The sequence below is a fragment of the Diospyros lotus genome, chromosome 3 (genome assembly GCF_014633365.1).
Source record: "Diospyros lotus cultivar Yz01 chromosome 3, ASM1463336v1, whole genome shotgun sequence".
Lineage (NCBI taxonomy): Eukaryota > Viridiplantae > Streptophyta > Magnoliopsida > Ericales > Ebenaceae > Diospyros > Diospyros lotus.
Window position 1 is genome coordinate 3070532 of NC_068340.1, and position 12123 is coordinate 3082654.

A 12123-nucleotide genomic window follows, 5' to 3' on the forward strand; every position below is an offset into this window, starting at 1 on the left:
TAAAGTAAGAAACAAAACACAATATTTAACCGATTATAGACAACAATATGATTAAATGCCAAATAGGAATGCAAATGAATTTTTAGCTATCAAAATTTAGACTTAAGCATTTAACGTGCAATTTGTATTCTGTGCTTTCATAATTGAAAGGAATAAGGCGTGCGAGCAAGAGATTTTTATTATCTATCTACTAGCAATAACGTGAGAACTTATAGTCAAGTACTGAGAATTCGAGACCTCCACTTCCATAGCGCTAAAACCAAAACCAGAGTCCCCTTCAACAGCAACCACTAGCCGGTTAGTTAGGTGAAGCCACAAATGCAACAATGCAATAGCCTAGACCAACCCCCATTGTTCCTCATGTACCTGTGCAGTATATATATATATATAGAGAGAGAGAGAGAGAGAAAGAGAGAGAGGGGAGTGGGTTTGTACAGTATATATATATATATATATAGAAAGAGAGAAAGAAATGAGGGTGGGTTTGTGCACTATGCTATATATATATATATATACTACACAAACCTACCCCCTCTCTCTCTGTGTGTATATATAGAGAGAGAGAGAAAGAAAGAAAGAGAGAGATAGGGCCGCGACCATGGGAGGGGGTGGGTTTGTGCACTGTGTAGTATATATATAAAGAGAGAGAGAAAGAGAGAGAGAAAGGGGTAGGTCTGTGCAGTATATATATAGAGAGAGAGGGCCACAGCCATGGCGAGAGAAGGTGATGGCTACCGCCATGGGAGGGGGTGGATCTGAGCAAGCCGCATAAACCAGGCCAAAATGCACATGAAATGCCAAGTAAATGCTATCTAAATTCATGCCAAATTAAAACAACAACATAATACAATTAAAATAATATAAAATCATTTTGAATCACTTGTTATGTCACGCACCTTAAACAATGCGTGATGTCACACACAAACGAATGTAAACGGCAAAGACTAAAAATGTATCTTTTTAATTGTTTAAAAATCGAATCTTGATATTTTTTAGATGAAGGATTCAGTGTCATATTTTGTAACAGGTTAGAGACTTTAAAATGTATTAAGTCTTTTTGTTTTAAGAAAAAAAGATCTAAAAGACCTCTAAATTACGGGCCCGGGCCCAGGCCCAACCCATAGTCGAAGCGCAGAGGTAACCCAATAAATTAGGTACTAACCATCGCTGGAGCTTCTTGCTTGGTGTTGGTGCGGCGAGAAAGTGCGGGAAAGAGAGCGCGAGAGCGGAGAGCTTCCCGATTTCTCCCTCCTGTGCAAGAAAACCGAAAGGGAAAGGGGGAAGCGAGGGATTGTGAAATCCGAATGGGACCGAAAATCTGTCAAGTATGCAATGAATCACAATCCAAGTACAAATGTCCGACATGTCTCGTACCCTAGTAATACACCATTATCTTTCCCCTCTCTTTCAATTTCCACTTCCGTTTTTGCTGCAATGTTTCTGTGTTGCTATGTTATTCTCTGTGATTTTGAATCTTTGAATCACCGGACGAGCGTCTGATATCCTTTTGGACTGTGACTTACAGTTGCTCGTTGCCCTGTTTCAAGAAGCACAAAGGTACTAACCCTACTTCTTTCTTCTTTCTCTCTTCCGAGAACTAATGAAGACTTGTATGTGTGGCTGGTGTAGAAATTCCTTGCGTTAAGCCAGCAACTGCGTCTTCTGAGCGCAATTTGAGTACGTGTTCTGTCACTGTTGTTGTAGTAATTTTTTCTATTCCTATTTCAATGCTTTATTTTGGATATATTTATTCTCTTTTATGGTATGGATTCAGAATCCGTTTTCACTCTGGAAACCGTTCTGGTGTACTGCGGGTCTGAAAAACTTCATTAGAAATTTTGTTTTTGTAATCCCCAGAGTAGGAAGAAAAGAAGGTTTAGTTGATGTTTTCAAATTTCATTATTTTTGGTACTAAAACAATGAAACATATAAAATGAAATGTATATATAGATTGTAACCTAACGGCTCTTAATGTTCTATTTATCAATGATGATTTTTAATTTTTTAGGAATCACAAATGTATAAAGTCATATTACTCACATACTCCCACGCACAAATCACGTGCAGATTTATCTAGTTTTCTCTATCCTTAGATAAGTGAACCCCATGTTCCAATTTACTTATGGCAATGTTCGAAAATTAAATGGTTTGTGATGTAGCATCCTGAGCTATTTGATTATATCAGTTTTAGAAAGATTTGATCACAAAATTCTAGTAAGTCTATATCTGTTCAAAGAATCTTCAATTTTTTTATATAACTTCCACTATTTAAAAATCATAAGTGGAATTAAGTGGTGAATAATTCTTCATTTCATAACTGAGCAAAAAAATAAATAAAGAATTTTACATTTCATAAGTTATTTTGGACTTGTCACGATACATGTTTTGTTTCTTGATAAATAATTCTATATGCATGAATATTAGACATTCCACTATAAAAGTGGTGAACCATCTATCCCAAACCAAGAACTAAACTATAATCTATGAATTGCACAGAGGAGAACAAACTAAAAGGAGAGTGTTCCTTCAACCAAAAAAAGAAGGGTAGCATGTGGCCTTCAAAGAAAAATAGATTTCTCTACACCTTCAAAATTGTTCTTTTTTCTTTCGCACCAATATACATCACATCACAGGAAAAGGAAGGGAGACATTGAAGCTGTATGCTGGCTGAATGACTAGAAACTCCACATTGAAGAATAAAGAAACTCCAACAATAAGGCCATCATTACTCACTATAAACCAAAATAGATATAGATAAAGCTCCGTACCTCCCTAAAGATGATCCATTGTCTTGCCATTGCCTTTGGACACGAAACACTAGGTCTTGACTACCTGCTTATGCTTGCTTAGGTTGTCATAAGTATGGATGGTATCAAGAGGAGCTGGCAACCCAAGAAAGCACCTCTGGGGGAGCACGTGATTTCCAAATTACCTTCAAAGGGAAGTCAAGAATCCCTTTGTCGCAATGAGCTTCATAGAAAGAGTAAACAGTAAATTCTCCCCTGAAATAGAAGTCAAAGAAAATGGATCCAAGAACAGTTTCCCAAGAGACCTATTCCCTCACCACTTGTTATACCAAGACCCTACTCTCTACCCATTACTTTGTCACGACCCTAGGGGTGAATCAGTAAATGGTCGTTAATAACTACTTGTATGTGCCATTAGTTGCTAACTAGATGGGGGTTAAATGGTTAGGGAATTAGCTTACTGTTTTGGCTGTTATGTTAGTTAGTTGTTCTATTGTTAGAATGTTGTTATGGTTGCTGGAGGCTCTATAAGAGACCTACAGCAGTATGAGGAAGTATCATTGGAGAATAATACAAAAGTCTTTCTCTCATTTTTCTCTCTCTTGTTCTCTCTTTCATTCCCTCTCGTTCCCTCTTTCTCCCTCCCTCATTCTATCTGTTTTCCTACATTCATTTCTTTCTTGAAATTCAATCAGAATTCCCTCAATTGTCAAGCCCATAATCTGAGGGCTTCACGTTCTCATTAGGAGTTGGATCAACTTTGAGAAATTCCACAACTTTTCATAATGGCCCTCCAAGGGCCTGCCCCATAAAGATAAGTGGTTCTATTGGCATATCAACCACCTTGAAGATTCCATACTTACCACTACCACCTCCTTTCACATCCTATTTTTATCAACACAAATCACTAGTCACTTACCAAGTAATGCTTTATTGAAAAGACTCAATTTTCTAATGCCTAAACCACTCACTCAATAGGTAAGGGAAACCCGACCTGTCTGTAGGGTTTATGAAGTAATTAGGAAGAAATTGAGAGAGAAAGAATTGAGAAAGAGAGAGAAATCAGAAAGAACAGAGAGAGAGAGAGAGAATTTTAGGGGAAAGAATTCTATTATTTTGCAACATAACTCCCTTCCTCCAAGTTGTAGCCTATTTATAGGCCTTATAGCTCCCAGTTGTAACTGTTAACTGAAAGATACAAGTTGCTTTCAGTCAGTTACAACTGTTAACTGAAAGATACAAATTGTAACAGCAGCAAACAAGGTACAATACAGAAATTACAACAAGCTGTAATTACTGTTATAACCCTGGACCTTGACAATTCCCCCTCCTTAAAAGATTTCTTGTCCCCAAGAAATCACAGTAACTGAGCTACTATTTATTCCTTCCTTTATAATTTCTGTATCTTCGGTAATGTCCTCTTCTTCTACTATTTCTTCGTCCAATCCCTGCACTGTCCTGCTCTTCTTCTACTATTTCTTCATCCAGTCCTTCCATTTGCAATAACTGCCTATTGCACTGATGGCCTGGACTGTCCTTCTTTCCACATCTGGAACACAGTCCTAGCTGCCTTCCTTGTTCCACAGTGAGTGGCTTAACCTGATTTGAATTTGGTAAAGCCTTAGGATTCAAATTTCCTCTATACGTCCCTGGATTGGCAGTCCTAAGATTTCCTACAGACTATTGGCTGATCAAAGGATAACTTTCAGATAGAAATGTATGTTTCCTAAAGATTGCTTCCAACACCAACTCCTGCAATATAGCCTTCTTGGCAGCCTGCTTAACAGTTGTAGGCTGCATCATCTTCACTGTTGGCTTCAATTCTTCATTTAGGCCACTGATAAAACTGGATACAATGTAAGGTTCAGTTAAAGTAGGATTTGAATTAAGCAATAAGGACCTCAATTCTTCAAATCGGATCTGATATTCCATCACCAATCCTTCCTGTTTCAATTTACTAAACTCAATTACATTGGCCATAGACCTCTCACCAAACCTATCACAGAAATCCTCCACAAATTCTGTCCAGTTTGTCTCAACTCTCATTTTGCTCCATCCTTGATACCAAGCATCAGCCATATCATTGAGATAGGTTGCTGCCAGATTCATTTTCTGGCACTCAACTACATTGTAGAACTGAAAAAATCGCTCGCATCTTCTAGTCCACCACCTCGGTTTAACTCCTTCAAAAACCGGTATGTCTAGCCTTGGCATTGGAGTATAATGAGAAGTTTGAGAAGAACCTCCAACTTGAATTGCCTGATCCAATACAGGTAATTCCTTGGCTTCTTGCAAACCAGAAGTCTGAGGAAGGATTCCAGCACCAGTTAGAATTGGACCAGCTAGAAAATCCACTGGTAAACTGGCCTGAGGCATCTTCGAAAACATATTCAAAAATCTGTCCAGCCTTTGGCCAAAGTTAGCAAAATCATCCTTGACTCCTTTCTCTAATGTCTGTACAATCTCCTGGTTACAGCATTTTCTGCCCTGCCGCAACTCACCTCCTCCTGAGTCTGTGTCAGGACCCTATGGTAGTTAGATAGTTAGTATGGATGGTTGTAATAGTAGACAGTAGGGTTAACAGTTAGTTGGTTGTAACAATAAGCTGTTAAATGGCAGTTAGGTGGTTTAGAGGAGCTGTTAATATTGTTAGAGGAATAACCAATAGGCTGATTGTAAGCTGTGGTGGTAGCTATATTAAGCTACTGGGCTGCTGTTGTGGGGAATATGGAAAATATGAATTGAAACGTTTGTTCTCCTCTCTCCCAAATTATCCCTCTCCCTCTCAGGCTTGTCTTCTCTTCCCTTCAGCCTCTCTTCCTATCTTTCCCTTCTGATTCTCTCTAATTCTCCCTCTTCTCTTCCATTTTCTCCCACTCTTTCTCCAATTCTTCCCTAATTCTTCCTACAATTGGCCCTAATTTCTCTGTTGAAACCATAGGGTCATGACAAGTGGTATCAAAGCAGTCAATCCTTGGCTGTGATTTTAGTTGATTTGAAGAAAGCCGATCATTCAAGTTGTGAATTCCAATAGTCTGTGTTCTAATCTTGCAGGATTAAATCAGTTTCATGGATTTCATCAGTTCAATCCTAAGGAGAATGGACCAAAATCGAGCCTTGAATAAGGCTGAATTCATTCAACTCAAGAATTGGACAATCTCAATTGGGTCCAACGCGGTGAGGTGAGCAAGACCAGACATGAAGCGTGGAAGGTTTGGAAAGTCCGACGGCCAAATTAGGCTGACCCAAGAAGAACGACGTAGGCACAGAACTCCATCAGCTGAACTCAACTGACCAAGAACAGGACGAGGTCCAAGAATGGATCTTGGAGGCAAACAAGGAGGCGTAGGAGACTCTTGAAGGCTGATCAAGTCGCTATGACTGTGCGACTTCTTCCGCTCCTGGATCAAGTTTGACTTGGAAGCGGATATAGAGGCGACTTTGTGGTGACAGTAAACGTTGGGTGTTTGAATTGTAAAAGGGGTGCCTAGAAGCTTGAATCTTAGCTTTCGGCAATTAATCCAAACAAGAAACGATGGCAGCCATCGATGTTGTGATTGAACAGAAGATTGAGCGGACAATTGATCGCAAGTTGGATCATGCAATGGCGAACTTGTGGGAGGAATTTTCCAGATAATTTCAAGAATTGAAGGACCAAATCCAGAGCTTTATGCTCATGTTTGTGGGGCATTATTCAGTGAGGTTATCGGTCGAATTTCTTCCAGGAGAATGCTTGGAACCAGTCCTGTCTAGGTATGGAATGAGACCAAGAACAGCGGGCTTGGAAGCGGAAACCATGACGGTGGAGGAAGTCAGAAATGAGCGATCAGGTAGAAGGGGATCAGTCGTGCCAACCATGGCAACAGAGGAACAATTGGATTCCTTTGAAAAAGAAGTTCATGAAGAGGAAATTTGAGATGATATTATCTGAAGTTTGGATCAAGAGGTGACTGATTCAGCCAATTGATTTCCAAAATTGAAAGCAGATAATGGAGAACTTTCAAAGACGGAGATAAAAACAATTGGGTCTTCTGAAGTTGAAATTGATTCAGCCTTTTGCAAGGAACAATTGACAGGTAGTGAGGTGGAGGAATTGGTTACAATTGCCAAGACTAATGATGTGCCTAGTGGTTGGTTCTAGGAGGGAAATAAGAAGCTGATAGGCAGAGTGGCATCCTCCCTGGTGGGCTTACAGAAGTTTTTCAAGCTTACTCCAATCAAGCTTTGGAAGAAAAGGAAAAAAGCTACGATTGGAAGGCTGTAGTGTTCTGATCTGTTCCCACAGTTTTCGGAATCAGCCAGACTACTCTCACTTTCTTGAGGACAAGAAAGTTCTGAACCGGTGGGTAATTGTCAGGCCCCTACAGTAGTTAGATAGTTAATATGGATGGTTGTAATAGTAGACAGTAGAGTTAACAGTTAGTTGGTTGTAACAATAGGCTGTTAAATGACAGTTAGGTGGTTTAGAGGAGCTGTTAATATTGTTAGAGGAATAACCAATAGGTTGATTGTAAGCTGTGGTGGTAGCTATATTAAGCTACTAGGCTGTTGTTGCGGGGAATATTGAAAATATGAATTGAAACATTTGTTCTCCTCTCCCAAATTATCTCTCTCCCTCTCGGACTTGTCTTCTCTTCCCTTCAGCCTGCCTCTCTTCCTATCTTTCCCTTCTGATTCTCTCTAATTCTCCCACTCTTTCTCCAATTCTTCCCTAATTCTTCCTACAATTGGCCCTAATTTCTCTGTTGAAACCTTAGGTGCAAGACAGTCCGGCGTAAACCTAATTCCAGCATATCCAATCTTGCCTCCAATTGCTTCATACAAGTTCCTTCTGCCATCTCCACTGCTCGCCCTTCGAAATTCAACTCTAAATTCAGCAATCGAGGGTCGGCTGCTTTGATACCAAAATGTCTGGTTCTTGAACCTAACCTAGGGTTTCTAAAGTAATTAGGAAGAAATTGAGAGATAGAGAATCGAGAAAGAGAAATCAGAAAGAACAGAGAGAAAGAGAGTTTTAGGGAAAAGAACTCTGTTATGTTGCAACGTAGCTCCCATCCTCCAAGTAGTAGCCTATTTATAGGCCTCCTAGCTTTCAGTTGTAACTGTTAACTGAAAGATACAAGTTGCTTTGAGTCAGTTACAACTGTCAACTGAAAGATACAAATTGTAACAGCAGCAAACAAGGTACAATACAGTAATTGCAACAAGCTGTAATTACTGTTATAACCCTAGCACCTTGACATGACCGTACTTACAAGATGGTACTTAAAACTCAAGTCCACTTGAGTTTACTTGGTACATGGTCTAGTGGTTTGCATTGATAGGGGTGGTCTGTGAAGAGGATGGTAGTGGTATGTATGGGCATCTTCAAGGTGGATACACCAATAGGGTCACTAATCTTTATGGGTTAGACCCTTGGAGGACCATAATGAAATGTCCCGGAATTTCTCAAGTCTACTAAAAACAAGGCCAGTGCTAGAAAAAGTCAGAAGACACGAGTGGTGCATTCATAATCTAATTTTCAGAATATCTCACCAGAAATCAGAAGTCATTACACTTTCAATTTGCTACTTAGAGGATAGGAAACACCATGGTTGTTTATGAGAACATGACCTTGCATAGGGGACAAAGAGTGCAGTGAAAATGGGTGAGTGGTTGGTTAAGAAAATTAGTATCAAATTAAAGGGTAATTTAGACATTTAATCCTTTTTTTTTTCCATTATTAGTGTTAATTTAGAAGAACAAAAGGAGATTTTGATACGAAAGACTGATGGCTAAATACAGCATTCTATAGATGAAGGATGTCCGGTGATAATTGCTGTTATTTTTGTGTGTTACGGCAGTGCAAAATGGGGTTGGTCTCTGTGATTTTTGGATACGTTTACTCATCTTACAGGTGTTCCTCCTTGCAATTCCCACCTTATCATGGTACTAAATTCCTGTTCTGCATTTTAAGCTATTCATCTGTTCTGCATTGCTTACTTCATGGTACTAGACAATCCTTTCTGCACCTCCCAGTCCATTTTGGCTGTTGGTTGATGTGGTTGAACTGTTAAAATATCTCAGATACAAGAGTAGACCTTTGTGTAGCTTACATAGCATGAAAATCCAGTAACATACTTGATTAATCATGGGAATTATCAACTCCTTGCTTCAGAGTAAAAGAAGACACAAGGTTTGGTTGCAACTCTTTAATGCTTTATTTGGGAGAGGGTGAGGTACGGGATGGAATGGTATGGTACCTAATGGAATGGAACGAAAGCGTAAGGAAAATAATGTTAAGGTTGTTAATCTTTCTTTCTTTGGGAATAATAAAATGTAAGGGAGAGTAATGTAGTTTCCATTTGTTTAAATAGAGAAAAGAAGGAGAGGGAATGATAAAGTAATAAAACAAAATAATAATTGTACCCTTTACTTTGTTATACTAGTATTAGGTTTTTACAAAAAGATAATAAGGGTAAAACAGTGAAGTCAATAAAAATATTTATTGGTGGTTTCTCTTTCCCTTCTCCTCACCTTCCATTATGAAACTCTCTCCCAAACAATGAAACAAGGGAAAGATTTCCCCTCCCCCTCCCTACCCCCATCCAAACAAGGGGTAAATGGCGGGATCCATTAATTATAGCATTTTTGGGAAAAAGAAAATAGCAAACATTTGTATATGGATGCCTTTCCAATAGGCGTGGTTCTTTCATTTATACATTTGTATGAACTCAATATTAAATAGGTAAATTTATTTCTTTTCTGGAGATCTGGTCCCCCAATCTTCACTTCATCTGTCATTTTCATTCTTAGACAAAATAGTATGGATTTTTTTTACATGTTAACTTTCTTCATCTCCTCTGCATCAGCTTCCTTTCCAGTATTGCAATTTGAAAGGCCACTTTATGTTGATGAGCCTAGTGAGGTGCTGCAACAACTGCAATTAGAGTCTATAGGTATGGTCCTCCTACTGTTCTGAAGATAATATGTTCTAATTTCTCTATGTAATGGTAGTTATAAGTATTTCAATTACATGCCCAAGTTTGAAAATTTAATATTTCAATTTTGAAAAGCATATGGCTCTCCAAAGTACAGTAATGGCAATATTGGCATCATTCCCTATCAAGTGTGAACCATGGTGAATATGTAATAGGAGTGATCCCAAGGAAGACACTGATACCTTCATTAACCTTTGGCATGTAGTGATCATCCCTCTAATTCTCCTCTACTAGTTAGCGAGCAACATCTGCGGAAGGCAAACCAGCAAAAAATGATAATTTTGTGGGGTGTTTTAATTTTCTCCAGCCAGTCTCATTCAGGTTCAGAAGGCTCTATTTCAGTAACCATATGTTAAGCCGAAGATATGCTGAATTTTCCATTTTGGGTTCCAGTCTAATGAGATTTATCAATTTGTTTACTGAGGCTAGGTAAGTGAATGTTCTGTATGCTAAGGATGTCTTGGTGCTTAAGGGTGTTTGTAACAGATTCAAGGCTCCTATTTCCTTCACTGCCAATGATGCCACAGTTTCCTGGTTTTCAGTGTGAGATCCAGGATATATTCTTGCTAGGTCTCTACTCAACCAGTCAATAGAGCATGATTTTGGTCCTTGGCCTTTTTCACACCCATCCCATCTTTGGCCTTTGCTTATGCAAACCTGTTTCCAATTAATAAAGGGGAATTTTCTTTTTGTTGCTAGTGGAACCTAAAGAAGGTTTGATCTTGTCCAATTCTTAATAATGCTTCCAGGAATCTCAGCTGTCTGCATTGTATAATTCGGTATGGCAGAAGTGACAGCTATAATCAGGGTTGTTCTACCCACAAGTGAAAGACATTGGCTTTCCAGCCAGAAAGTTTCTTTTGCAGTTTCTCAATGTAAATATAGTGCATTCTACCGACTTATTTTGGAGTATTGGAACCCTAAGGTATTTACCCCAGTTGTTTGTGACTTATGAGGGGAGTGCCACTCTGCACGCTTAGAGTGTTAGCTATACTTCATGAGGGGCTGGGAGATCTGAAGAGTTTAGACTTTAGAAGGTTGACCCTTTGTCCCAAACTAGTGCAGAATTCCCCCAAGTTAATCTTTGATAGCAGGTGTACAATTCTTACTATTAGCTTCTTCAGCAAACAAGGGAATATCATCAGGAAAAATAAGTTGGTTATCATGGGCCCTTTCCCAGGCTTTAATCCATTCTATCTCACATTTTTTTGACTTCATACTTTATAAGAAAAGATAAAACTCCATGCAAAGCACACAGAGGTAGGGGGAAGGTTTTCTCCATTCCATGGAACAGAGATACTAGTGGTGGTAACACAGTTCATAATAATGTCTATCTGTTTATTTGCAATGTTTAAGGTTTTCACCATTCTGAGAGATGCTAGTGGTGGGTTGGTGTTAACACAACTCCTATCTGATTATTTAGAATGTGAACAGATAGATGAGGAAATTGAATCATGCAGAAGATGGATGGATCCAGCTTAAGTTTATTTGCAAAGGCATATTTGGGGGAGAGACTTTGATGGTAGTTTTGCGAGACTTCAAAAAGTAATCAGAACTCATGTTTTTCCATGCAGCTTCTTCTAGTGAGATACGTGATGCTTTAAAGGATGGTGAGCTTCAAAAACTGATATACAATATAGCTTGTTCCCCAGACGCTGAGGATGTGAGTAGTTTTGCATTTGGCGAATTTTTAAGACTCCCTCTCTCTCTATGTAAAAGTATCTCACAAGATGGCATTTATGCCAACTTACCGTAGACTCATATGAAGTATTGAATAAACTCAATCTTTATTATCCATTGTAGGAACTTGATAAGGCAAGGGAAGTCGAGGCTTTTTGCAAATTTACTGACAAGGTATCACTTCCGTTTGCAGTCAGTTTGAACATTTCATGTGTCCTCCTTGATTACCTCATAATTTTTAGATTTTTGGCGAAGTTGATTGATCATGAGACTGTCACCTTTCTCTGTTTCTCTATCATCAGATTCTATCAACCACTAATCCACAACCGTGAGCAACTAGTTGTAACTAGACAAAGATAAGGAGGAATCTCAAACTCTTTATTAAAGAAGCAGGTTGTAAAGGTAGGGTTTTTGTTGATCTTTTGTTTTTTTCCCCCCTTTTTTCTTTCCCTGGGAATCATCAGAACTTGCATAAACCCTTGGTGAGGGAAGAGCCAAATTGTTTACAGTTGTAAAGTGGTATCTTGTTGCCTGCTTTGAAATTATTCAATGGCTACATACCATGGGGTGTGTCTTACTTATTCGTGATGAGGTTTTAATTATTTGGCGGGTGAAAATGTTTTTGAATTCCCTATTGTCCATAAATTAAGAGACATGGGAAATTCTTACCTTTCCCGAATGATCTGGTTATATGGGCCAATATTTGTTTTTGATCT

General features: G+C 38.8%; 1 protein-coding gene across 1 annotated transcript; it reads left to right on the forward strand.

Annotated features, from left to right (window-relative positions):
• The first annotated feature begins 1167 nt into the window (after positions 1–1167).
• On the forward strand, positions 1168–12123 carry LOC127797058 (uncharacterized). Its single transcript, XM_052329550.1, has 7 exons — positions 1168–1378; positions 1526–1557; positions 1630–1677; positions 9599–9685; positions 11302–11390; positions 11531–11581; positions 11710–12123. The coding sequence occupies exons 1-7, from the start codon at positions 1305–1307 to the stop codon at positions 11737–11739; spliced, it is 411 nt and encodes a 136-aa protein (XP_052185510.1). The 5' UTR covers positions 1168–1304; the 3' UTR covers positions 11740–12123.